The 27418-nt window shown below is 37.0% G+C and overlaps 1 protein-coding gene across 1 annotated transcript in view; it reads left to right on the top strand.

The window, feature by feature from the left end:
• LOC121320724 (vang-like protein 1) overlaps positions 1–19161 on the top strand; it is a 28611-nt gene extending 9450 nt beyond the window's left edge. Inside the window, exons 2-8 of the mRNA XM_041259305.1 lie at positions 2002–2263; positions 5333–5462; positions 11807–12414; positions 15056–15189; positions 17489–17621; positions 18484–18718; positions 18890–19161. Of these exons, the coding sequence (XP_041115239.1) occupies positions 2193–2263; positions 5333–5462; positions 11807–12414; positions 15056–15189; positions 17489–17621; positions 18484–18718; positions 18890–19150 (1572 nt within the window). The 5' untranslated portion in view covers positions 2002–2192 and the 3' untranslated portion in view covers positions 19151–19161. The remainder of the gene's footprint in view (positions 1–2001; positions 2264–5332; positions 5463–11806; positions 12415–15055; positions 15190–17488; positions 17622–18483; positions 18719–18889) is intronic.
• The last annotated feature ends 8257 nt before the right edge of the window (positions 19162–27418 follow it).

Here is a 27418-nt window from a genome sequence, read left to right as displayed (position 1 = left end):
AGCCCAGTGAGACCACCTTGTTGAATTAAATCTGATCAAATTGTTCTTTCGAACAGATTTTGGTTTTTATTATTGTTGAAACTTAACTAGCCAACCAATTATTCTCTGACTCCTGAGGATGTATTTTGTTAAAAGTTTTGCCTTGGCCCTGAAGTTTCTAGAGGCGGTCCTTAATTTCTACCAAATAGAAACTGCTCATTCAAAATAAATTCATAATCTCTTGTACAAAGTGAAGAAATGAACAATCTTGGTGAAGAGGCCTCAGGATCACACTCTAATCAGCAGTACAGTATCTGTGCTAAACTTAAAAATAAAAAATAAAAAGGACTCAAGGCATTAGACTGCCTTTTGCACATTTTGCTGTAACCATTAAACCACACCCAGTGAACCACAATGCAGATTACATTGTTACATCCATATGAAAATTATATGTCGATAATAACAAAGTCTTCCAAAACACAGAAAAGTGTAAAGGTGCCACCACGGCATTTAGAATGGGAAGAGGAGCGAGGGTGTGCAATAGTGCTTAATGCAGCATGCAGATAGCATTTGGTAGCTTGTGAGCACGTTCTCAATGGAAGAAAAAAATACATATGTGTGTGCCTATGAGACTAACAATGGTTGGTATCTGTAGGGTTTATTGTATTTTAATATAAAATAAATATGATTTATACTGTGTATTTTTGGCAGTATTAACAATAAAAAGTCTGTGAGCCTATGTGGATTTTTTCTATCCCACGATATCGTGATATGGAAATTATCCATATCGAACGATATCGCTATCATATCAAAATGTCTTTGGATGCCCACCCCTAGATATTACTGTAAACTGTTCTGAAGAGTCTCCCTAAAACAGACTACTGTTACTGTGTCTGCAATTCCATGCAGACAGTCCTAAATTCTGTACTACTGTTTTATTAATTGAAGCATAGTGCCTTTCAGACTGCATAACATTGACATAACCTTTTTTTTTTTTTGTGCCTGTAAAGGGTCACTAACAAATATTATACAGACCACACTGAGTTCTGTGAGGTGAGAATGGGTATACCTTTCGATCTGAAATTTGTTTTTAAAGGAAATTATATTTCAGAAGGTTAATAACAAGACACATTATTATAGCTTGGCAGATGAAAAAAAAAAAAAAAAAAAATTACATGCATTGCCAAAACCCACACTAAATTGTATACACTGCTTTGTAGCATTGCAACAGCATGGTAGTGGTACAGCATAATCATGCTTCAAAGGATAAATAATTGGCTGTCTTTGCCTTGGTTTGTCCTGCTGTGATTATGAAAGCACATTCCTTCTTTTCCTGTTGCACCCTTGATTAGTGTCCATGCCTATGATCCTGACTTGTCAGTATGAATCTTTAAAGAAGTGAGGGTTCAGCAGGTTCCACTGCCTATTGTTTGATTAAAAGGGATGCCATTGTTATATAGATCGTCACAGTGTGAGGTCCATTTCTCGCTCTTTATTTTAGTTTTACTTTGCTAACAGAAGCAGCACTGTTTGGGAGATAACAGCCACTTTGTGACCAGAACTTTGTTTCACTACACACTTGTCACCAAGCAGTAAAATGGGGTAATACATTATTACTCCTTGAGCAATTTCCAACTTTTTGTAGCAAGAGAAACAGCGGCACCTTTCACCGTTTGTAAACATGCCCTTTTGTAGTGATGTGGTGCACTCGTGGAAATCAGAACACAAAATGAGGCAATAATATGATAGCTGTTCTGGAAAGGTTGATTAAACCAATCAGCGTGCCTCCAGACACTCTCGCGATGAAAAGTCCCATTTGATAAGATTGAATAAACCATTTGAATTTAAGTTGATGATGAGTTATCAGGTTACAAAACAGTACTGTATTGTGAACAAATAGCTAGCGGTGCCAAAAAGGTGGTGTTTTAAGCGAAGTTCATTGTGGTACCAGCCCTATTCTCTGAGGAAAGGCAGAGTGACAAGTATAAGGTTCTCTAATTGTGTCTTTTATCTTTTTTACAGCTTCATGTTTCATTTGGTGGATACCCCAGGTAGCCTTCAAACTCGACTCACAGTATGCAGCCTCTAACCTGCTGACTGAGCCACACTGACTGGACAAGACTGGACACAAACTCCCACTGTGCCTGCCCATTGCCAAAATCAGCAACCCGCAGAGGTCCCGTCATCACTCAGTGGGGCAGGATTCCGTTGCCATGGATACAGAGTCCACCTACTCCGAATATTCCCACTACTCCAGCCGCTCCAGGGGCTCGCACCGGCATGGGTAAGGGCCTTCCACCCAATCTCCAGGGCTATTAGAGTAATACAATATACTGTAGTAATGATGGGGCTTGCAAATTGTCTGTCGTTATCAGCCTGCTGTGCATTACCCTGGAATAAAACTGTCCATCTAGAAACAAGTGATGAAGGACCAGTCTGTGTGTTCTGTTTTAAGTGGCCGTTTATAAGTTATGAAATGCATTGACTTTAGACGACGACATCACAAATCTAGGAATTGCTCTTTGTGTTCTCAGCAGTCGGCATACGTGCATTTTGAACATAAAAACAAAACTTTTGGCATCCGTTTGGGCTCCTCGTCCCTCGGTAGTCTCAGTACACAAATGTTTGTGAACTTCTCTAATCCGTACTTGTGCTGCTGTTGCAGGAATGTGCTTTTGGTAAACTCAAATCCTGCAGCGGAAACAGAGCACTGCCCAGGAATGCCACTTAAAAGGGGGTGTTTTGAGATCCAGACGGCTGCCTGCCAGTATTACATATGCCTTTTAAAGTTGGCATGCAAGACCAATTGGCACATCAAACCGTAGAGGATGATGAAAGGAAAATTTACGTCCTGGGTTTAACCAGTTCTTGGCATGAATCCAAAAACCTTCACCCATTTCTGCTGTATTGGAATGCTAGTAAATTGGGAGACTGGTAGAGAAACTTAATTATTCCAAGATTGCTATGCATAAGCCCTTTAGAAGTATGCGTGATGCTTTTCAAGGGCACCCCAGCGTCAATGGACAGGGACGTTTAAACCTTTAACCCTTTAAATGAGCTCTGGCCGTATGGTAACCACTCATTTAATGTTGTGATTAGTTAGTGCTTGGAATGCTAAGGGGATAAGCTTCTTTGAGGGATTTAGTGGCTGCTGTAACTGCTGTGTTTAATGGGCCACCAAACTAAGTGTGCTTAAACAAATTCTGTATAGCCACACGTCTGTATTGGAAACCCAAATTAGTAACTTCATTTTCGCAGAACACCACGCCTGCACCTATTTGTGCTATTGTGTGGTAATACTAGCACATTGGTTTGTCGACACTAATGGTTTAAAGGGGAGGTTATTTTTTTGTCCAGTAAAGGGAAATTGTGCTGCCTGTGATTGTACTGAACCATTGGTAAGTATTGGTTGCCTTATTTGTAGACTATGTTATTTCTCAGGTGGCACCATACATGTAATAAATATCCACAAGTAGAACAGTCTAATAAACACATTAAAATAAGTGGGTGTGAAATGCTCAGAAACACATTAAATGAGTGGGTGTGAAATGCTCAGGAACAGAGCCACACAATTCTTACCGGGCTGCCAGTTTCTGGTATCGGTGTTATCAAGATTACGTTTCCCAATAAGCATGACTTTTTCAAATGGCATACCTCTTTACAAAAAAGCTTGTTTTATGTAAGCTAAGTGGAAAGATGGGATTGTATTCTACTGCCTTTCTCACAATATAATCTTATTGTGGTGTTATTTTCTGAGCATCGGATTAAAAGCATCAACTAATTCAAATTCGCATTGCCAAGCATTTTTGGGGGCTTCCTTTTACTTGTTAATATTTCATATTTCATTTTGGCCCAGTTATCTTTTATTATGCCATTTCTGTATGTATGGTTTGCACTGTCAAGCTGCTGCTGCAATGACTTGCTGATGAAGACTGTGTTCCTTCAAGTGCTTTAGTTAATTTTGTGTTCACCTGGGATATAAACAAAAGTGCTGAATCTGACTCCACGTAACCCCTGTAGAATTGAGTCCTTCCTCTAAACCCATCTAATCCCGAGCCATTCTCAGGGTCTTCCAGACCAAATACTAGTCTAAATCTGTTGGAATAGTGCTGTATTGTAGGACATGATCAACGACACTATGATCTTATGTCAACAAACCTCTCTACGGCTATGGCCAATAGTTTTGCATCACCCTATAGAAGTAACACATTGTGCTTCATAAAGTCATTTGAAACCTGCTGAATAATGTTACGTTACTATATTGAATTACATACTGCTTTGTAGTTTTCCATGTACTTAATGAAAAACTAACAAAATTCCAACATGCAATACTGTACTACTATTACAGCTTCAGGTAGACTTTTGTGGTGTCATTTTGTAGTTTCTTTGATTACGTGATGAATAAAAAAACCTTAATTGTATGTCTGTCTGTATGTATGTAATTATCTAAATGCAAAAATGTTAAATGATGGCCATAGCGGTATCTTAACATTTCTCTGAGTGCTATTAATAGGATACTTAAATGATCCAATAATTTGAAGAAATAATGGGCTCCACAACAATATTTGTATTTAGTTTGTATTTGAGGGAGAAAGGAAATGTAAACTGGGAGGATGGGGTTGATTGGCTGGTACATTTCTCAAACCAAGGGAAAAGATTTGAATTAAAGACACACAACGTTTTTAGCACAAGTTAATTTGCCTAATTTGTTTGGCTGCTTGACAAGTACTGTGCAACAGTACAATATGTGGTTAATCTTCATCTTCTATTTTAATTAGAATTTCTCTTTCTGTGTAGCACAGACCTATTTTAAACACAACTTAATTTAATGCGCTGTTGCTCAGAAGCAAACAAGACTTAATGTTACTGATTTTAAATGGTGTTTTTTTTTATATCATGAAATTCAATCTGGAAATGAAAAATGGTAGAGGCTAAAAGTTTCTTATCTGAAAACCTGTTGGCTGCCCACTGAGAGTGGAGAAGTAGAGTACTATAACAGGTTAGGTTTGGTATTTTTGTGTTCTCTTGGTTTCCAGTTAATAAATAGCTCCTGCTCGTTGTTTGAGGTAATGTGTGTGTGTTCAGTTTAGTACAAATTTAGGCTAGAGGCTTCTTTTTTATTTTTTTTGTGTTGAAGTGCTATAACCATTTTTGATGTGTTAATGTGTAACTCCCTTAAGAATTGGCCTGAATACCGGATATTTTATTGTTAATGTTTTTGAAGATATTATTTATCTGGTGATTTTATTTCTGTAATTCAAGTTGTGCTCAGTATTGCAAGTGTAGAGGTTGTCAATGGGTTGGGGGTGGCAGCCTAAATTGTGTTTGTGTGCTTTCTGTTTTGTTTTTTCAGTGAGAGGAGTCGGGATCGGCACAAATCTCACAGTAAAGATGGCAGCCGCTCTGAGAAATCTGTGACCATCAGTGCACCCCCAGCTGAGCCACTTCTAGGTGATGAGTCCACCCATGGAGAAGAGCTTCAGGTAACGCATTCCATGAACACTGCAGAGCCCAAATATACATACTTACTTCAGCTACCATGTGTTAACGTTAATAGCACTTCACCAGTTTCACCCAATAGAATTCACACATTTTGCTTCATGAAGTTGAATGAAACCTGCTGAATAACGTTATGTTAACATATTAAATTACGTACTGCTTTGTAGTTTTCCACGTAACAAAAAACTGGCCAATTAAAAAATTAGACATTTTGAAATCCAACATGAAATACTGTACTGCAATGGTCTCTGGCTAAGAGAACACCCCTAGGGAAGCAAGTGAAGTGTTCTCTTAGTCGAAGTGTTCTCCATGATAGAGTTGACAACCAGACACAATATGCCAAGGCCAATCATGATATGAATCAATAAATACAAATACATAGTTCCTACTCATTTAGGCAGAGCATGTATAATGGGAAAAATGTTGTAATTGTTGTAATGTTGTAAAACTGTTCTAATAAAAATTGACCAGCTGAAGTTGAATGCTGACAGGTATGGAATGAGTGGGGAGTAGTGTTGATGTGTTTTAGTTCCCAGGGTAGGGGTTTGGATTAGTTGTTGGTAGTTTCAGTATTGGATTACAGTGGATGTAGGCTGTAAATGTTAAGGTTTCAGTTGACTGAGTAATGTGCCTTGAGCTATACTCGTTTGATCCATAAAAAGGAGACGTTGAAAGGAATGTACAGGGTATCCCTCGAGAACAGCCTTGACTGTTAGGGTTTGACAGTTGTTGTTGTGTTTTACACTGAAACCCACACAAGATCAGCCTGGAGAAAAAAAAAGTTTTATTTATTTATGGATATATTAATGGCAGTTTTACAATGGGCTTAGACATGTATGGAAGACTTCAAGATGACCATCTGTTAACCTTTACATTGCATACTCTATGGACAGACAAGGTTGATATGATGTCAGTTTCCCAACGCAAATACTTAAATCCTGCAAAGGCAGAAGCCGTGTCCTTTCTTTATTTTAAATTCCGACGCTAGTTTAAGTCCTGGTTGTAATTGTTGTTTTAAGTATTGATTGATTTAAGTATGTTTTTAAGTAAATGGGTTTGTGACCCGCACTGCTGAGACAACTTTGCTGTTTGTGAAAAAACGTAGGCTGAATACACATGTGATATCAGAGAAACAAAACCTCACTGAACATCAGCACTCTTAAAATGTAAAACAGCAGCCCTCCCCACTCCAGCTTGTGTTATCCAGAGGCAAACCTTTAATTTCTTCATTCGCCATCTCGACAGCAAAGCCTTATATAGCATAAGACATTGCTGTATTGAAAGAAAAGTCTCGAAACCCCACTGCTGTTTATGTTTTTTTGTTAAATGCCCAGATAACCAAAAAAAAAAAAAAAAGCTGAATGCAAACTGTGCAAGCGACTCGTATCATGGAGACATAATCAATCTCTGGGGTCACTTGACAAGCGTAAGTTCATATTAGTAGTATTAATATTTTTAGCAGTAGTAAAATGTGACTGATAACCTGCTTGGAACGGTGACTGTTAAATACAGCTTTGTCCGCTGCAGTTGGTGCTGCTGCAATGCAAGCTTACTGTATATATGGCAAGCAGCATCAATTACATGCAAATAAACATCGAAGGTTTGAACCTTCCTTCGGTAATGTACCCTTCGTTGCAGCCCTAGCAAATTCCTACATTTGTATTGGAGGATTGCAACACTCGTGCAAGGTTTAAAACAAGATGTTCTTGCTTGTGAGTTTTAAAGCTATGTACTGTACAATAGGGAGTATTTACACTCTAGTGAAATTTAAAACATAATTGCAAATTAAGGCAATGTAAAAAAAAATACTGTGGAGTTACTATACATATTGTGCAGAAAATAAACTAAAGTAGCCAAAAACAACAATTCAATACAGTATATAAAAAGCGAAAGCCTAAAAAATAAAAATGATTTACATATAACTCAAATAGCTAAAAATAAGCACCGAAAAAGTAAATTAATACATACAAAAACTAAGAAGCCTTACACTTAACAAGCAATACTATCTCTCCCTTTGTAATGAAAATTAATTGGCTTCTCATTAAAAATTTGCAAGCACCAGATTCAGGTTTTTGGTAGGAATTCCCCATGCTAAGTTGTCTGTCGTGTTTTTATTTCTGAAGAACTTCTTGTACAGTAACTACAAAAGTTACTATTGAGTGTGTTTGTGTTTGTGTATTTAATATTGTCCTTCTGGAACCCCCAGAACTGTACACTGTACAGAATAAAATAGAAGACAGCTGGGGTCATTTTTGACTAGTTTCTCCCTTCTAGGTCTCGCATGCATCCATAATTTACAACAGTAGAGAGGTGTGACTGGGCGCGCTGTAAGTTTAACAGCTTTTGTGTGTAAATTTAAGATGTCTAGGTTTCACCTGTCTGAGAGGTTTTAAGCCCCTGTTTCCCAGTGAACTTTTTTAGAGCAAATGATCAGGTCTTGAGAGGTTTAGAAGTACAGCAGGAAACAAAACTGTTTTAGAAAAAGTCTCTGATCTCTCCCCACTTTTTTTCAAAAATCTCTTTCAAATTGATCTGGTCTTCTGTTATTTGCATTACAAAAGCAGGTTTACGTTCTGCTGCACTCCTTTCCCCTCCTGCCAATCAAGCATACCGAATGAGTCCCAGAATAACTGATTTTTAACCCCCTACTGAGATATAAACTTATGGTACTGGAGAGCTGCACTTCATTTAATCGGTAAGAGCTTTAAATGCATTGTGCCAGTATCTGGAAATGTATTGTGTCAAGAAAATAAACAAGTCTTTTCATCTTGAATCTGTAAACTACAGAAAGGAAGCAGCCCTATTGAGAGCCACTTGCTCTAGTTTAAAACCTAATCAAGCTTGCTTTCTACATCATTATTGTGAACAAAACAAATAATGTTTCATTCATGGTAAAATCAGTTGTTCTGGCAGGAGAAGCTTTAGAGCTGGAGTGACGATGTAGAAATGTGGCATTCTAGTGGCATCGCAGACCGATTTTTGTGTCTAACTTTCAAACTTTTTTTTTTTTTTTTTTTTTAATTGTTTACTGATTTAAAATCTACCCTTCCTGATTATCTATGTACAAACACTATTTAAAAGCTGAAGTTTCTGGTGAATTACGAAATGTGCACCTGACATGCTGACCAAACTTTTAAATCCATGCCTTCTTTTATATATCCCCAGGATACGGCAGAAGATTGTAATGAATACGAGTCATTCCAAGACTGAGACTGAAGTTTGATTTGTAAACTGAGGCCCTGTATTGTGTGCGCCTGTTGTAATCTCTCGTCTTTGTCACCCAATCCCTTTAGATTTCACGGTGTTACGAATCGGAAAAGCATTTTCTAATTGTCATGTGCTAACCACACCTCTGTGTAAAGTGACTCACTGCAGACAATAGGCTTTCATGTCTAAAAAATGCAGCATGAAAGTATGGTTGTACATTACCCCTTAAGGCAAAAGGGGAGTTTTCCTTTCTTGTCGGGTGGAGTACATTACAGTTTTTGAAATCGTAAAATTGCTTTTATATGATAGACAGTTAAAAGCACTATTATGACTGAATCAATGGTGGAACATGGTGTTTTTTTGCGCAGAAAGGTCCTCTTGTGACGACATATGGTAAAGAATCAAGTTCTGTAGCTAAGCGTCTGGCTGAAAGCTTTAATTAGTCTTGGGGCCTGACTGGTTTGTGGCTAGGTGTCTTCATGCCCCGACTCCATGAGGTGGTCTGAAGTCTGCTGATTTTATAATACCTTTTATAAGTGCTAATAGTGCCGAAATAGTGCTAATGACTGTACACACGATAGGCAGGTTATTAGTGGAATTTTGGGGGGAAAGCCTCAACTTTTGATAGTTCTGTTTTTGTAAACATTTTGTCACTCTGTCCCTATTAAGATATCTATAAAATGTTAGCTGTGGTTAATGCTCGATTATCACATTTGTATCTTTTTGTGAGTTAAGCTCTTCAGAAATAAAATGCATGTATGTAAAAATGGCTTTCCGTTTATCTAGGTTACTGCAGCTTTTCCAATCTTTTAAGATAAAGATACAAACCACAAGGCCAGGGGTTTGCTGTAGTGTTGTTCATGTTAACTAGGACGACTGTGTGTGCTCCTTAACAACATGCTATAAAATGGTCTAGTCTTGTTTGCTTTGCAGCAGCAGTAGTCGAAGTCCTGGGATTCCTTAAACATCGCTTATGGTATTTGCGGTGGGCATAGCTGAAATTACACCTTGCTTGCCTGTGCCAGATCTTTTGGCTCAGACAGTGCTAGGTTAAACAAAGCTAAGTTTTCGTTAGTGTGTTCCCTGATAACATGCTGTTGGTAAAACAGGACTTCACTCATGGACTTTTGGAACAAAACCCATTTGGCTTCAGGGAGGAGAGTTTTCTTTCTCTGTACTAACCCTGAACACTGTAAGCAGCTTGTTGGCTTCACACACACACATTTTTCAAGAATTTGTTTGAATGATTAAACTTTTACATGTTTGGAATATTAGCAGTTTACATAAATGACAACATTGTTATTGTGTATAAGAATGCACAGTTACATGTTGTGATAATGTTAAGCTCTAAACTTTAAAGTCTTCCAGTTTCTATTGTGATATTCTGTGTTTTTTGTTTTTTTAAAACATCTACTGTGTATCTTTGTATCTTGAAAGAGGGTTCCCAAATATTGGATGCGTCCTTTGTGCAATTAAGTAAGTAAAGAAATTAGGCACAACAGTTCTGTTCGCTCGATGCAGGAAGTGTGTGTATTTTTCGATGTTTAGTTTTGTTACCTTCCTCTTAAGGGAGTTCAGGCCTTTGCTCTCAAAGAAATGCTGCCTTTTAAGGGTGTTGTGGTTTTTTTGTTTGTGTTTTTTTAATGATTTATTTATAAGAACACGGTTACAAAGTGCAGCATCTTGACTAAATTCCAGTCTGATAGACACTCTGGATTCCCAGTAAATCTATGTGGATGCTACTGTATAGGCTACAGATAGTCTCACTTCACCAACCTTATTCAGCACTGATGGGCTCCTGCTCTGTTGTGTAACAGAAGAATGACAAAATAATAATAATAATACATCTTCACTAGTTTTTAGTTGTAAGCTTTGATTTGTGAATGCCCTTCACTCCAGTCTCGTAATGTTTCTTTTTGATATATTTATTTATGTTTGTTAAAGACCAGGGAATGATGCATTGCCTTGCATTGTGTACAATTCTCAACACTCTGTTTCAAGGGTCCTGCTGGTGCCAGCCTCAGATAACACTGTACTGTTAGACATTAGGACATTTAGCATTCATCTCAAGTAAAGCAACTAGCGCAGACCACACACACGCACATCGTAGCTTACCGAGGGCATTTTAATCAGGGTTTTGCGTATCTGGTGATAAATTGTTCCAGCACTATTCCAGGCATTTTAAAATGTTATCAACTGACAGAATATCCCATTTGGCTGTAATATACTGCAATAAAACTCATTCAGCTGGGTGATGGGCTGCATTTATTGCCCAATGCAAAAATAGCAATGTGTATTTAAATTTATTATCCACTTTTTCTAAAACCGTATTTATATGCCATGCATCTGTCTGGATTGAGAACTGTATATATCAGTCTCAAGTAAGCCTTCCTTTAGGCTGCTGAAATCAAAGGATTGAATAAATACTACTGCATGATAAGATAATAATTTATTTGCAGAAAACTACACACACAAAAAAAATAACTGTGCCTTATTTACTTAAGGCTGCAGATTGCATTTACTGGACAAATGTGATTTTTAGGGACTCATTTCAGTTGTATTTAATGTTGTAGTTCAGTTGAATACCATTTATAACTTCAGCAACAAACTGCATCAAACTCCACACAATCATCAGTCTGTTGCTCCAGTAGTTTTAAGACACACACTTTGACAGGTTCAGTGGTATTATCTGACACATGCTGGCTTTGCTGCATGTTTTTACATCATGTCAGCCATTCTGTCTGTCTACATGTGAATTCTCTGAAAGCTAGACCCTCTTTTGTCTTGTAAAAGCAAGTGCCTATGATGCCTGTATAAGGTATGATTTCTGCACTTCAATAAGCAGGATTGTTAATTCTGTTTTAGTGAGCTACAAGTCCTCAAATGACCTTTTATTAAAATTGTAAAAAAATCAAATTGTTACCCTGAAGTAGTTTGTTTTTTGTTTGTTTATGGTTTAAATTAGAGATTATTTACAGTAAGCTACATACCGCATTCATGTATACTTATTAGCCATAAGTATTACAAGGTATTTCTCTCAACAAAGTATCCTACTCTGTCCTCTGTTGTACCTTTGTGAAATAGGCTTCCCTTATTAATCCTGCTCTGGTTCTTCCCGCAGGATGACAACTGGGGTGAGACCACAACAGCAGTCACAGGGACGTCGGAGCACAGCATCTCCCAGGAGGACATTGTGCGGATCAGCAAAGACATGGAGGACAGCGTGGGACTGGACTGCAAACGCTACCTGGGATTGACCGTCGCAGCAGTTCTGGGGCTTCTCGTGTTTCTGACACCCATCGCCTTCCTAATCCTGCCGCAGGTGCTGTGGCGGGACAAGCTGGAGCCCTGCGGCACAGCCTGTGAGGGCCTCTTCATCTCGGTGGCCTTCAAGCTACTCATTCTGCTCCTGGGCACCTGGGCGCTCTTCTTCCGTCCGCCCGGGGCGGGCATGCCCCGTGTCTTTGTCTTCAGAGTCCTGCTCATGGTGCTCATATTCCTCTTTGTTGTCTCTTACTGGTTGTTCTATGGCGTGCGCATCCTGGAGACGAAAGACAGCAACTACCAGGGTATCGTGCAATATGCTGTCTCACTGGTGGACGCCTTGCTCTTTATCCACTACTTGGCCATTGTGCTGCTGGAGATGCGTCAGCTGCAGCCCATGTTCTCTGTCAAAGCCACCCGCTCCACTGACGGGGAGACACACTTCTACAGCCTGGGTCACCTGAGGTAATGGCATTTACATTCATTCTGGGTGTGTGTTTGTGTCCCTGTTTTGTATAAAAATGTCTAACTAAGGAATAAAGTTTGAAGCTTTGGAATATATCGCCAGAATATTGCTTGATTTGTGTACAGTATTGTTATTACTATATTATTATTACTAATATTACTATATTGTGCCAGGTGTGCATATTTCTGACAATAAATAAGTCTGGAGATGTATGTTGCTCTTTACAGCACATACAGAAATCAAAACAAGCAGACAAGGGTCCATATAGTAGGTAGTTTTAACAAAAAACATGTCTCCCCTGGCAACAAGTGAGAGAACTTGAATTTTGCAGTATATCGAAGGTACTCTTACAGCTTTAATCTTTGTGATCGTACTCTGCATCTCAAAAACAAATCTTCACATTGATTGGAAAGATAAACAGATGCAGTACGGTCTTTCAGAGCTCACATTGTAAATAAGAATTTGTTGTGTTTTTCCGTGTTTTCTCAGAAATTGAGCAACCCCACCCAGCTATTGTGTACATGTATATCTGAGCTGTCTAGAATTGTAAATCTCTTTTTTTTTTCTTTTTATTTCTGTTCATAAGCAATGACTGAGCTTGAACTTATTTACAAGGAAGTGTAAGACGCACCCTTCTTCACAGCCAAATTGTACTAATAGCTACTTTTCTATTGGGGTAGGGATATCTGTCGATCTGTCTAGCTGTCTAACACATGTAAATCAGTAATTGGAGCTGACAAATACACAGAAAGGAGGCAGAGACGTATGCTGTCAGTAGTTTTTGTGGAAGCCAGTGAGGTCCTAGTTGTGTGTGATCCCTTTACAATTACATTATGAATTGTACAAATATACATGTAGCAAATGCAAAACACTTGCAGATTCATATAATAAACACCTCGCTGTCAATTATATTTTTAAAATATTTAAATAAAGAGCGAGCCCAGCGGAGCATATTTCGTGGATTAATCTGTATACTAGTATTTGCATTTGACTGGCACCTGGTCTTTTTGTTTGTTCTTTTTCTGTTCTGTAGTATAGTCACAATATCAAGTTATTGTAATGCACATTTTAAAGGAAAAAGCTTTTTCTCATCAGCCACACTTTTGTGAGTTTGTTTTTTTTTTGTTTGTTTTTTTTGTTGGTATTTTAACGTAAATTTGCATTCATTTTTGTAAAGGTGCAGACCTGCCATTTCTGTCATTTTTAACTTAAAACGAGTCGGCAGTAGACACATTTATTTCGGACCAAGTCCTTGCAAGACATTCTGATGAAGTAGTTTCATGTTGGCCAAAAGACCTTTTGTGACGTTATCACCTTTTTGGAGAGTGGCTGGGGTTTATGGGTATTTACCTTAAAGCATGCTATTCTGAAATGTAGCATTTCATCAGATACATTAGCTGCTGGATTTAACTTTCTTGGCTTGGTCCAAGAGGTTTTAAATTAAAGGCATTTTAAGCTGCCCTTGAGAATCAGAACCACATGCTGCTGTATGTGAAACCATGTTGTGCCGGCAAGCAATTGAGTTACTGCTACTTGACAAATTACCCAGCTGACCCTGGGACATGGTTTGAAAAACTATTTTCGGAATAGGTTTTAAGTCATGTGACAGTGAGAGGTTTGTGCTAGTCAAACAGAGAATAGTCCGTTCAATTTAACTGCTTTTGCTGTTTTTTCAAACACAAGTTTTCCTTTTGTTCTAAGAGATGATTACAATTTGATTATTTTAACACTACGATTTTAATTAAGATGTATTGCAGTGTTTTGTGTTGACTTCATTTTTGGACCCCACCTCAGGCTACTAACATTTTTGATCCCAAAATGTTGATTCTCTTCAAATAAATACTCCACAGACTTCTTAATAAAACTTCATGTTAGTGGTGTGGGTGCAGGGAAGAAAAGAAGACTCCAGTTGCATAGCAATTTTGCCCATTCCAGGTTTTACTATGATACATTAGCTACAGTTTTTATAGGTAACAAGCTCAGAGTGTTGTGTTAACCTTATACTAAAACCAGGAATGGATTAAATTGCTATGCAGTGGGAGTCTTATTTCCATCACTGACCTGGCTTGCCTTTTTTTGAAAATGTGTATTTTGACGGATAGCTGGGAGAGTGGGTTAATGAGCTACACTTTCCCGTTTGGACACCCTTGTCTTGAATTCAAGTAACTGTGTAAACAAATTTAAATGAATTTGGCGATTTCAGCTTTTTCAGTTTGACATTACAAAACCAATGAGCATTTGAAACAATTGTTAATCTGGTGTTAAAATCCCACGATTTGAATATAAGGGTTGGAATTGGATTGAGAATTGCTAGAAGATTTACAGTATTCTAGGATTTTTTTTTATTATTATTATTATTGTTTACTGTTGATGCACAGCTGTGTTCTAGGATTCTCTAAAAGCTGCTGTCCTGTAAAATTTTTCACTGCCAGGTTGCTTTTACCTTCATTTTACAACATGTTTACAAACCATTCAATTTGATATGGCATTTTCCTTTTTATTCACAAAAATGTCAATATCTTGGTTATAATAGTCCTGAGGTTGTAAATTAAAAATGTTGATTTATAATTCGAAATAGAACCAAAGATTTTCCTTTTGAAGGTTAAAAAAAATCCAAACTAACAATATCTGTTTTCGCAGCATTCAGCGGGCTGCTCTGGTAATTTTGGAGAATTATTACAAAGATTTCTCTGTGCACAATCCTGCATTGTTGACAGCCTCTAAATCGCGAGCAGCCAAGCACATGGCAGGACTGAAGGTGTATAATGTGGATGGTAAGTGCAGCTGAAATAAACCAGAGGTATTGTGGGAAGAACCACCTGAGTCCAGTGTATATATAGACTGCTCACATAAAGCAAATGAACATAAAATAACAATTTGGCGTAACACCTGCTTGGATTGAAGATCCCCTACCTGACCCTTGGACAAGACAGGAGACCCAATAGAACTATCCGTAGAAATGTAAAGTAGGAGATGGGGGCGTCTGGTGGGTTGTGAAGTGAGTACACAGGTTATTTATACTAGCTGTAATTATTCAATTTGGATTCATTAAATGATACAACTCAGTAAGTGATAATTGTGTTGGGTCTTGTCCATCCTTCCAAAACCCAAGTATCATATTTTTAGAATATTTCATACTCTACTGCTAATTGGGAGCTGGGGGTAATTATAATAAACTGTATGCAAGATTTTTTATTTATTTTTGTTACTGTACAGAGAAGACTTTATTCAGTAATACAATGTCTGTACGTAGTGTACATTATATACATCCTAATGTAGGTTAAACCAGACAGTGGACTAAAAGTTGACAACTTTTAGGTAGTTGGCCAAATGACAAGTTAAAATTTATTTTAAAAATAGTATTCAAAGTAGTTGTTCTAATAGTCATAGTTGGCATCTGTGACAATTTAAACTACCGGTACTGAATTTTGTTTTTTAAATGTACTTCACTTTGTGACATTTTATACAGCACTTATTTTCACTGGTTGGCACAGATGTACTTGCATCAGAATTTTTAAACTTGGCACACAGTGCCGTCAGCTGGCCTAGTGTAGCTCAGCAAGCTAGAATATTAGGGGAATTCATACCCATGTTTTCTGCGCGTGCTTGCACACAGACATATACACACACTATTCTGACATCTGTCTTGTTTCTCATATTATGTTATATCCATACACATTGTTTTGCAGAATTCAACCTAGCAGTTTTAAAAACACATTTTCAGATCATTGCTGTTTTTGTCAACTGTTGTCTGTTCTTGTGTGTGTTTCTGTGTTTCTCGGTGTCTTGTGATTCTTTCTCTTTCTGTGTGTATCTCTCTTGTTTTTGTGCTTATCTTCCAGCTCCCCTTAGAACTAAACTAAAGTATACTTTATGAACAGTAAGTAAATACTTTCACCAAAATATTTGGCTTTTTTAGCGTTTGAACTTCCAGCCTCTGAAATTCCTTTTTTGTGCTTCCTTCCTTTTAATTAATTATTCTTGCTTAAGATGTTCATACTTTTTTTTTTTTTTTTTTTTTGCCATCAGTGGGTCTCAAAGTCTTGCTGTATACATTGCAACAGACACTGGTAAAAAAAGGACGAGTCTTCTTTCCTGTTAGGGATATTTTAAATGCTGTTACTGTAAATTGAAATCACATATAGTGAATCCTGGCTAGGATATCTTTGATACTGTTTAATTGAGATGGCATCATTAGATGACTTAAATAAATAAGGATTACACCTGCTTCCTAACATTCTCCATTATCAAGTTTCTCCTTATTTGAGGATTTCAGTTTATTATTCTAAAACCTATTGTCTATCCTAACGCCTTGTAAAAACATTAACTTGCTGTACCAGATAAAACCTTGAACCACTGAGACATTATATAAGTCAATAAACTACTAACTGTGCTATATGGATTAAAGTTAGCAGATACAACTTATTCTGTTAACGTCCAGGTGCATTGGTAGTGTATGTTTTTTTTTATTAAATGGAAAGACAAGGGCTGTTTGCGAACCAATAAACTCACAGTTTAAAGACGTCTTACCATTCGACTAAAGAGCAATCTCGAGTGGTCGGTACGTGTCCCATGCAGCTGTCATTATTATTAACTCCTCAGGTGTGTGCGAGTGGCACATGTTTACATATCCTAGAGAACAACTTCTCCAGCTGGGATTAATTTTTGCTCAAGACATTCTTTAACAAGTGATGTTGAGATTCAGAATCTGGGAGTTCATGGAGGCAACTAACTGAATGTCAACCATCTTTACAAGCTTTATGTGTGCATAAAGCTTGTAAAGCTTTTTTTATCATATTAACAGAAATACCAATAGATTTCAAAATCATTCAAGCTCATCATGCTGTTGGTAGAGGTGTCACACATTCAAATTATCAAAACAGACATGTCAAAACAATCACTGTTCTCTGTACTGAAAAACAGTGCAACTCTAGTAAGTGCAGCTTAGGTGGTAGTGACTGTATACAATTCATTTTAAAAATGACTCTTTTTTGTAAAACTTTTAACATGCTGTTAGAGTTAGACTGTAGGGTGATACTTGCAAACTTAGCATGTTGTGTTTTGTGTTTGCAGGTCCAGAGAACAATGCTCCAGGGCAGTCTCGAGCCATGATCACAGCCGCAGCCAGGAGGAGAGACAACAGTCACAATGATCTGTACTATGAAGAGGCAGACCATGACCGACGAGTAAAGAAACGCAAATCAAGGTGACTTTTTAAAAAAAAAAAAAAAAAAAAAATGCTCATCAAGAGGTCTCTTGAGAATAAAATACTATATGTGAAGGGATATCTATTTAGTTTACTGTATGTAATAAACAGGGATCATAATTTTTTTTTTTTTTTTTTTATTGTGGAAAACTATCTGAAAAAAATTCTGCAGTTAAAATATAAGGCTAAAATTGAACCAAACCCTCACTACCACCTTATAAGATACAGACAGTACTGTTTAATAAGTTAACACAGGAAGTATTTATTAGTACACTTTTAAATTCTAAGGAAGTTACAAGCTCACCAGTGCCGTCAATCAATAAACTAAACAAACTTATAAACAAACCATTTTACTATAAACATTACAAATACTTCTGTATAGTAATAATACAAACCAAAAAATAGTTTAGTTTATCTCTGAGTTAGTCTTTGTCACCTGGATGGCTATTGCCAGACTTATTGCCTGATCTTTGGGGTTGATTTTTGTATCATTTTCAGCAACATTAAGCAGCTTGTTCAATAGTAACAATGCACTGGATAATGAAGTAAACTGCAGCTACGTTTCAACATGAATGTGACAGTGCGCCTCGTCAACCTTGACCTCAGTATGCAAGAAGTAGTTTTATTGAACAAGTACATACATACATTTAAAGCACAATTGTCTGTGTTGACGATTATATATAGTAAGTATATTGATATAGTTATCCAACAAACAAAAAAAGCTGTGTGTGTTTTTTGCCCCGCTACAAAAAAAAATTATGTGGCAAATGGATTCCTAGGATCTCTGGTAATCAATAATGAAATACTGCAATTTAAAACAAAGAACAAGTAAAATAAAACTTAACCTTGCTTCTGTCTGTAGGCTGGTGGTGGCAGTGGAGGAGGCGTTCACCCACATCAGGCGCATGCAGGAGGAGGAGCAGAAGAAAGCCCCAGGGGAGGTGATGGATCCCCGTGAAGCAGCGCAGGCCATATTCCCTTCCATGGCCAGAGCGCTGCAGAAATACCTCCGCACCACTAGGCAGCACCACTGCCATACCATGGAGAGCATCCAGCAGCACTTGGCTTTCTGCATCACAAACAATATGACACCCAAGGTATTTTGTTAATACTAAGCTGTGTAATCAACAATATTTGGTACTGGTTGGTGCTAAGATTATTTCTTTATTTGGCAGGTGCCTTTATCCAAGATATTTCCTAGGATTATTAATTTCATTTGTGGTTTATTTGATATTGATGTTTTTGTTTGTATGTTCCCCACCCCCCAGGCCTTCCTAGAGAGTTATCTGAACCCGGGACCCACACTGCAGTACAGTCAAGACCGCTGGTTTGCCCGTCAGTGGACTCTCATCAGCGAGAAAGCTGTTACAAATGGCCTAAACGATGGGGTGGTCTTTGTCCTCAAGTGCATAGACTTTAGCCTTGTTGTGACTGTTAAGAAAATTCCCTTCATCAAACTCTCTGAGGAATTCATCGACCCCAAGTCACACAAGTTTGTGCTCCGTCTACAATCTGAAACGTCCGTCTAGGGTCTTGTTTCAGAATTGTCGGGTGTGTCAAAACAAAACAACGTGTGTTTTTGTTTTTTTTTTTGAAATTCGTTTTTCCCAAACACACACACACACAGATATATATATATATATATATATATATATATATATATATATATATATATATATATATATTGAGCAGATGATAAACTTGCTGTACTGACCATCTGCATTTTCTTTTGAACGAAGAAGTCTGACCATGTATAAAATCTTTTTTTTTTGTGACACCAATAAACTTGGGGGAACCAGCTTTTAATTGTTCATAGGTAGTAGTAAATGACACTGGTATGAGCAATAAGGCTCATCACAAAGGACCACTACAAAAGTAACCACCCTCCCCACAACATTGCAGTAACCTTGGGAGTGTGGCAGCAATGAAGCATAATGTCCTTGACTTAGGTTTTTAGTTTTTTGTTGTCTTTATAATATGGAATTGGCCTGCAACTCGTTACCTGCTTTGGAGACAATCTTGTTACAGTTTGTTAGTATTATTTTAACTCATACATACATTGTAAGCAAATCACTTATATGGAAACTGTAAGAGGTGTTGTGTTTTTATAGCTGTTTTAATAGCAAAATGCATAGCGGTCTCTAACATCAACTGAGAAGAGAAGTGTTTTAGGCCAGTAGCAGAATTCTTTGCTTGGGTTTTTGTTCAGTGTCCATGTTTATCTGCTGAGTTAATTGTAGCATGGATAAGTATAAACAGGTGTAGGTCAAAACTTGCAAGGACTGCTTTGCTGTATAGGCTAAAAGAAAAGAGATCCATCTATTCCCGGTGATAACGTTTTGTTTTGTTTTTTTCACACCATTCATTAGCAGAAACAAAGTATTTCAACCGCAGTAAGCTACTTGTTTCCACGTGCCAAGCTCTTGTTAAAGGCTACTTTATGTAATATACTTGTGTATATATTTAGAAGAGTTCCTTGGGTTGATAAAGCTGTGTATTTATATTGACATTTTAGTCCAACATTCTACCACTAGCTTTTCCAAAAAGGTTTCCAGTGGCCAGGGGGTTGCTACTTGTTCTTTTCAGAAAAGGATGTATTGCCATGGCTAGCAGACTAATACAGAGAATTGCTTAATCAGTGTGCACAGAGTTTGAATGCTCACAACATTTTTTTTAAAGAAGCATTGCTATAACTTCAGTGTGTGTATAAATCTCATTTACATTAATATTAAACGGGAAAACACACACACACACAAAGCTAAAACATTTTAGCTTCCCACGTAATAAACATCAGTCTTTATATCTAAATATAATAACTTCAGTGCTACCTATAAGTTGTGTTTTTTAATGTTGGTTTTTTACATAGTTATTTTATGTTTATCAGTTACGCACAACCAAGCTATTATTATTATCATCTGTTTGGGATGTCACCAAAGTAGTCCTAGACCTGGAAGTTAATACTGACGAAGTGTGAAACCTCAGCATATCTGCATCCAACAACCCAGATGTCATGTGAGATTGATCCTGAGATCCCGACTGTATTGTGAATGTAAAACGGCCAATAACACAGAAGAAAAAATTACACTACAATAAACAGACTCCCCAGTCAAAGCCACTACCCCTCCTACCAGAAAACATCACTCCTGACACTCCTGAAATAACACTATCATAATAACATATCTGCAGTTTTATTAGGTCAGTATCAGAGGTGTGTGTTTTACTGAGTGTACCTCTCGGCTTGAATGCTTGTTTTGAAGTGATCATGAAAATCAGCATGGCTGCGTGTGTTTTAATGTAATGTTTATAGCACTAGTGTTTTCAGCACGGCACATTCTCGTTAAGGCAACATCCCAAACAAAGAAAGCATTCCTCTGCATCCTGACCTCCAGTTCTACAGTGTATAGTTTGTGAGCAGGTTTTATCATGTAGCTTTTCACTTTTTTCTGTAGCTGTTTTCTCCTTAATCGTAACTGCTTGTGCTGTTTTTGGTTATTCCTAAAGCAAGCATCAGAAAGACTGTCTTCTCAAAGGGCCGCATTTAAGTACAAGATCTTGGATAGACGGTTTCTCACTGCCGAAACAGTAAGAGTGAAACAAGCCGAATGAAGGCTCTGTAAAATCCCCCTGGTGGCTGCATTTGAGAAGCCCTATTCTAGTACTGGATTGAGAGTGGAGGGGGCAAAGCAAGACCATTCCTGAATATTCTTTTGAAGAGTGGGTTTTAACTGTAAGTGTGAGTGGTCAGCGGGTTTAAACTGTAGTATTGTAAGAAACTGATCTCCAGGAACAAGCAGCCACACCAAAATTATATATATATATATATATATATATATATATATAAATTACACACTAAATAAGGTGGCAATGTTTTTTAATTTATTTTTTTTACAAATTCAGTTGCATGTAAAATATCCAATCTGCATAGCACAAGAAAAGACAGCCATACCAGTAACTATTTTATTTTAAATTGTTCTGTAAAAAAGTGGCGCTGTTTTATACGTTTTGTGACGCATGCTGTACGGTTGGTCAGAGGTTCTGATGGAACATTGTGAACTTTGTCCCATGTACATACCTCTCACGATGTGACTAGCCATACACCAGGTTTTATTGCCATTCATCACTTTCAACTAGTGAAATCCATGTTCCTTAACATGTCACTAAACCTTTATGTATCCCCCTCCCTCTCCTCCTTTCTCCAAGATGATTTCTAGTTGCGTATAGTGTTGTGTCAGTACATTTGCATAAATGTTTGACATGTTTATAGGACATGGCATTAAGACACTAAGTGAGTGCTGGTTTTGTGTGTCAGGATAAACCAGAACAGTGCCATATGCGTGCGTGCGTGCGTGCGTGCGTGCAAAGAAGTAATATTGCTTAAGGGAAAAATTGCCAGCAGATAAAAACATCAGCTACATACTTAATTCCTGTTTATATAATGGCATAACAATGAGCACGCATGAATGTCTATTTTATGCATTATGTGGTTGTGGCTGTGCTGTGCCAGGTGATTCAGACTGATGTCGGTGCTTACATGCCACATGTTCACTGATTTGTAGAACTGGAAACGACAACTATCTAAAAGTGTTATTGGAACTACTGTATACACCCTCCTGGTCACTGAATTTGAAAGACACATTCAATCTAGTTAGCAACTAACACCTTTGTTGTAATAATTCAACTATCGTTGGCTTATTTTCATATTGATTTATAATTGGGTTATATGAACCTGGGGACGCTTTGAAGCCCCCTTGATCAGCTCATATCTTTTATTTTAATAATCAAAAAATGTACTGTGACATTCCAGTTTAGTTAATGTTCACGTGCTATTTGACAGCGAGTATTAAAACGTGAAGGTTTCATATTCCCTGGAGCTTTGGTGGAAATAGTGCAATCTAGATGGTACCCCAGTGGGAAATGTTGAAGGCTTTTGGCTGGATATCCACATAAAATATAAAACTGACCCCACTGAATCTAACAGCATGCAGTTCACCTAAATTCCTAGTTACGAAGTATTACTTTTTTCAAAAAAATTGCAGCAAGCATTGCATTTCTAGTTTAAATACTAGCAAATTGAGCAATAATGGCTCCTGCATTTGGATATGAAACCAAGGTCGTCTTGTGGTCCTGTAGTTACTGTATTTCAGCAACCGTTTGTAAGGGGGGGGGGGTCACTTATCGTTCTGTATCTTTCGATCACTGTGTACTGTAAAGATCTGGATTTTGAAGACCTTTAGTTGCTTTGTAAAAAAAAAAAAAAAAAAAAAAAAAAACTAAATGATTGTATGTTTTATATATGAATGAGACAAGGTGATGCTAACCAGCCTCTCTTCTTTCCTATTTTTTCTTCTATCTGCACATATCACTTTTAACAAATCACAGATTTCTTTATTGTTCTGTTTTCTATTTGTTAAATTAAATAGGAAAAAAAAAAAACTATACCGCAGAGGTATTTGTAACTAACAATGTGTGTGTAGAGTAGTAAATTATTCTGTTTGGAAATTGTTAATCTGAATTGAATTTTTTGGTTTTGTTCTTTTTTTTTTTGTATCTGAACCATTTTACACACTGCATATTTTGTACATGGGAAAACAAATTGAAAACCAGAGTTGTACTGTCTGTATCATTATTATTAAAGCACTACAGCTGTCAGAAAAAACAAAAACCTCCATTGTCATCTGTGTGTTTGCAAGGATATTGACTTATTTTCTTCAACCCTTAAATCTATGTTGTACATTTTCTTAATGTATCATTTTTTTTTATATCTCGTTCAATACGCATTCTGTGTAATACATAATATTTTTTTAAACTGAGTCAAGATGAATTTTGTTTTATTCATGTGTATATTGTCTGAAAATTAAATGCACTTTTATTGTATTTACAAATTTCTGTTCCTTTTAATTTTACTAAGTTTTGTGCATATTTTCCACAAGAACTGGGCCGGTTGTTTATCATTCATACATACATGCAATCATATTTTTATGGAAGAAGGTTTGGATTCTTGCAGAAAAGTTACAACATTTTGAAAACATTTTGGAGGGCTTCAATGTATTGACTGGGTATTTTCAGTTAGTTGCCGAGAACAACAAATTGGGCCAAATTTAAATGCTTGCACAATACAGAGTGAGCAAATTATAAATGCAACATCGCTGAGGATCTTTGCAATAGATGTCGGGATAATTAAGATTCAAATATAAAAGCTTTCCATGCTAGTTTATGACCAATTCTAAGCATCACTGTAATGATTGAGCCTACTTAGAGACACAAACAATGGTAACCGAAAACTTGTGATCACAACAACTCAAAGTAAACTATACATGAGCAGCTAATGTGAAGTGTTGTAGTAGCTAATTCATATACACTTACCCAGTGGTTCCAAACGGGGGGGGGGGGACATTCTGTGGATGGTGCGGGTTGATTCTATTCTACGGTACTATGGTAGCTGACTCAATACTGTGGGATAGTCAGAAAGTAATTTTCTGATGTTTTAATCCATTTAAATTCTTGCAGTCCCTCTTTGCAACCCTCATTTCTTGCCGATTGCCTTACAAGATTAATCAGGCAATTGTCTGTATTAAAGTGGTTTTAAGAGAATTCTCAAGCAATCCTTTGTATTCGGAACAAGAAGCTACAGTGCTTTTGCTTCTAGACAAACACCCTTTATGCAAAAAATTGATTAGACTGCTTTAAATCATGAATCGCATGAATCAAGGTTTAAGTTCGTAAAAGGCATTTATTTTGTACACCTCCTTAGAAACAGGTTGAACACAGACAGCTATTTGATGATCCCAACCTAAACACACACTATTTAAAGGTTTCATTTCTGTAAGACTGAACTACATGGACAAACTGATTCCTACTGTGGAAGATGTCCTGGTTGTTTGGGTGACAGTCCAGGTCTGTACTTGATCAACACGTACAAGAAGAAATTGTCAACATAAATGTTAGTGTCCAATTGTGCACTGTGAAAAATGAGCCTCAAATCACTTGCCTGCAACTTAGCATTCATGCTAAGGCATACTGTCTGTAGCTTATGGTTTTACTTTCTATTTTGCACTGCATGTCACAGCTGCCAGACACTGCTAGCATTAATTAAAATGCTTTCAGAATGAGATGAGTTTAAACAACTGATATAATCTGGATCTTTTTAAATGGAGTGTGTGTTAAATATTGAGTAATGCACGTGTACTATCTTGCTACAAGCACATATGCAAAATTGTCTACGGACAAAATAGTCCAATAAACCTATTCTCAATCAACTGATTCTGATTTGGTAGTGTCAAAAGATATTACAAGATCTTACAAATCTAGACGAATAAGGGTCAAATGTGTTGAATGCATCTCTAGCACCTCCCCTGACCTTTTAAAAGGCATTTTGTATTTATTTGTAATCAGCACCACGGTAGCCAATCTCACAATCATAATTGATCTCATGATTTACTCACAATGTGTGCTAATGACATTACAAGTCTATGGCAAAACATGTTATCAGTTTAATTTAATTTCTAAGGACAAACATCTCTTCCTTGCACTGCTACAATGGACATTCCTGTTCATCTGTCTTGTCCTTCCTGGGCCAGTGTGGGGTTTTAGCTTCTTCCAGAGGATTTGGAAGTCATTCCAGTCTTGTTTGTCCTCCCCACTGTATCACATTTGCACTGGAATGGAGCTCACTTTATCACTGGATAAGCGGCTTCTTCTGTCTTTAAACCCATGACCACTGAGTTAGATCCCTGTATTGAGCTCTAAATGGTAGTATTAATGAGCATTTATTCCCCCAAAACTCATTAATAAAAACTAGAATGTTTATGAGCATACATTTCAATGGGTTTTGTTCTAAGTAATGTTCATCTAGTTGTGATGCTTAATGTCCCTGATGTCACAGTCAGTTAACCAGTGTTGCTATTAGTGGAATGTACATCATTGATGTAATAGCTGAACTACACCTGCATAATTTGAATTAATTGATATATTGATGAAATTATTATATGTAGCATTTGTTTGAAAGCAACATTTGTTTAAATATGAATATGAATATGCTTAAAATGTTTATCTCTATATATTTGTTCTAGAAGTTTGTTATATATTTGTTTATTTTTATTATAGAATAACAAAATGGGATGACAGAGGTAAGACCAGTGTTCAGATTTAAACTGTCAACACCTGATAGTATAAAGGAGGCAATGGATCTGTTTTTGTTTAACAGAAGGAATATGACACTAACAAAAAGCCTTCTACTGAATATATGAAGATGGTTACTGAAATGGTGCTCGAGATTTAAACCAAGCTAATCACCTTTCTGAAAAGAAAGCAGCTCAGGCTTCCTTCGAGTACTGAAGAGTTCAGAAGCTGGAAGAAAGCATTCCGAGCAGTGGTTCCTGTGCCCCAGAGTAACACCACAACAGCTTGGCAGCTGTGGCTCAGACCATCAAATGATTATTTGTGTTAGTCGGGGGTTGTGTGTTTGACTTTAATTAAATAAAAACATAACAAATGTGTATCTTAACTGTATCCATTCACAATGCAAGGATCTTCAAAATGCAAAGATTAGCCCACATCTGTCATGTGTGCCCTCCTCCAACCAATTAGATTAGTGCTTCTGTCACTGTAACAGCAACAAGCAGACATGATAGCAAAATGACAATAGTTGTACTGTACCTACAGTATATAAAAAAATTAACCACTGCAAAGTTTATAACATGGAAACATAGAGGCAAAATAGAACTTATTTTTTCCACTTGATAAACAGCTAAAAATCCATCCTCAAGCTAATACTTTTTGGTACTTCGCATAAAAGCTAAGATACACTCATTGCAATCTGATATGTGTATATGCAAAAATGTGTGACATACAGACATCCTCCATATCCCCAAAGCCTTAAACTCTCAATAAAATATGCTAAATAAAGTTAATACCAAGTTTTATGACAATTGTATAAACGTTTGTTTAGAAATATGCAAAAATGTCAGTGTGACATACAGGTGGATGGATGAATAGACAGAGGAAAACTGCTATATCCACAGAATCTGATATTCTCAATTGATTTAACTAAATATTATTACCAAATTTCAACACAATGAAATAAGCGACTCTATGGATATGTGCAAATATGTAAGTGTGACGTACAGACGGATTGATGTACAGAGACAGACTCCACTATATCCTTAGAATTTGATATTCTAAATAACTTATGTCAAATAATTTGAATACCAAATGTGCTTATGTAGCCTCAAATAATATATACTTCTGTAGCCTCTGCAATATCCCGTTTGCAAGGGGATTTCTCCAGTGGGGGTTAATAACAGATACAATTATTTAAAACAAAGGGGGGGGGGGTGCTAATTTTTTTAAATTAGACGATCAATAAATACACTTTTAAAATTAGCAAAAATAAGTCATGGCATTTTCCAGATGATGTGATAATTAAAAAGAAACAGGAACAATGTCCCATTGGAAACCCCTTAGAAAGTAATTAGCAGGGTTCCATAAAATATTATGTTACAATGCCCCACGTGTTGCTACAATTGTTTAGATAATGCACTTGTAATTTTTCTTTCGCTGTTACCATCCTGACAACTTTTTACACTTATAACTTTAAAGCCTGTTTAAAAGATCTTTTCAAAATGTCCGATGTAATAAAATCTCTGGTAAAGTGTTAGTGACGCGTTATATGTTAAATGGAAGTCAAATAACCTTTTCTTCCATATTGAAATGTCACAGAAGATTATGTGAGGAATCTATATAATTAAATTGACAGACAGTTAACAGTCATTTCAGGAAGTTACAATAAAACTCAGTTT

The sequence above is a fragment of the Polyodon spathula genome, chromosome 9, assembly GCF_017654505.1.
Source record: "Polyodon spathula isolate WHYD16114869_AA chromosome 9, ASM1765450v1, whole genome shotgun sequence".
NCBI lineage: Eukaryota > Metazoa > Chordata > Actinopteri > Acipenseriformes > Polyodontidae > Polyodon > Polyodon spathula.
Note: the sequence above shows the minus strand (reverse complement) of the source record. Positions and strands in the feature narration are given on the sequence as shown.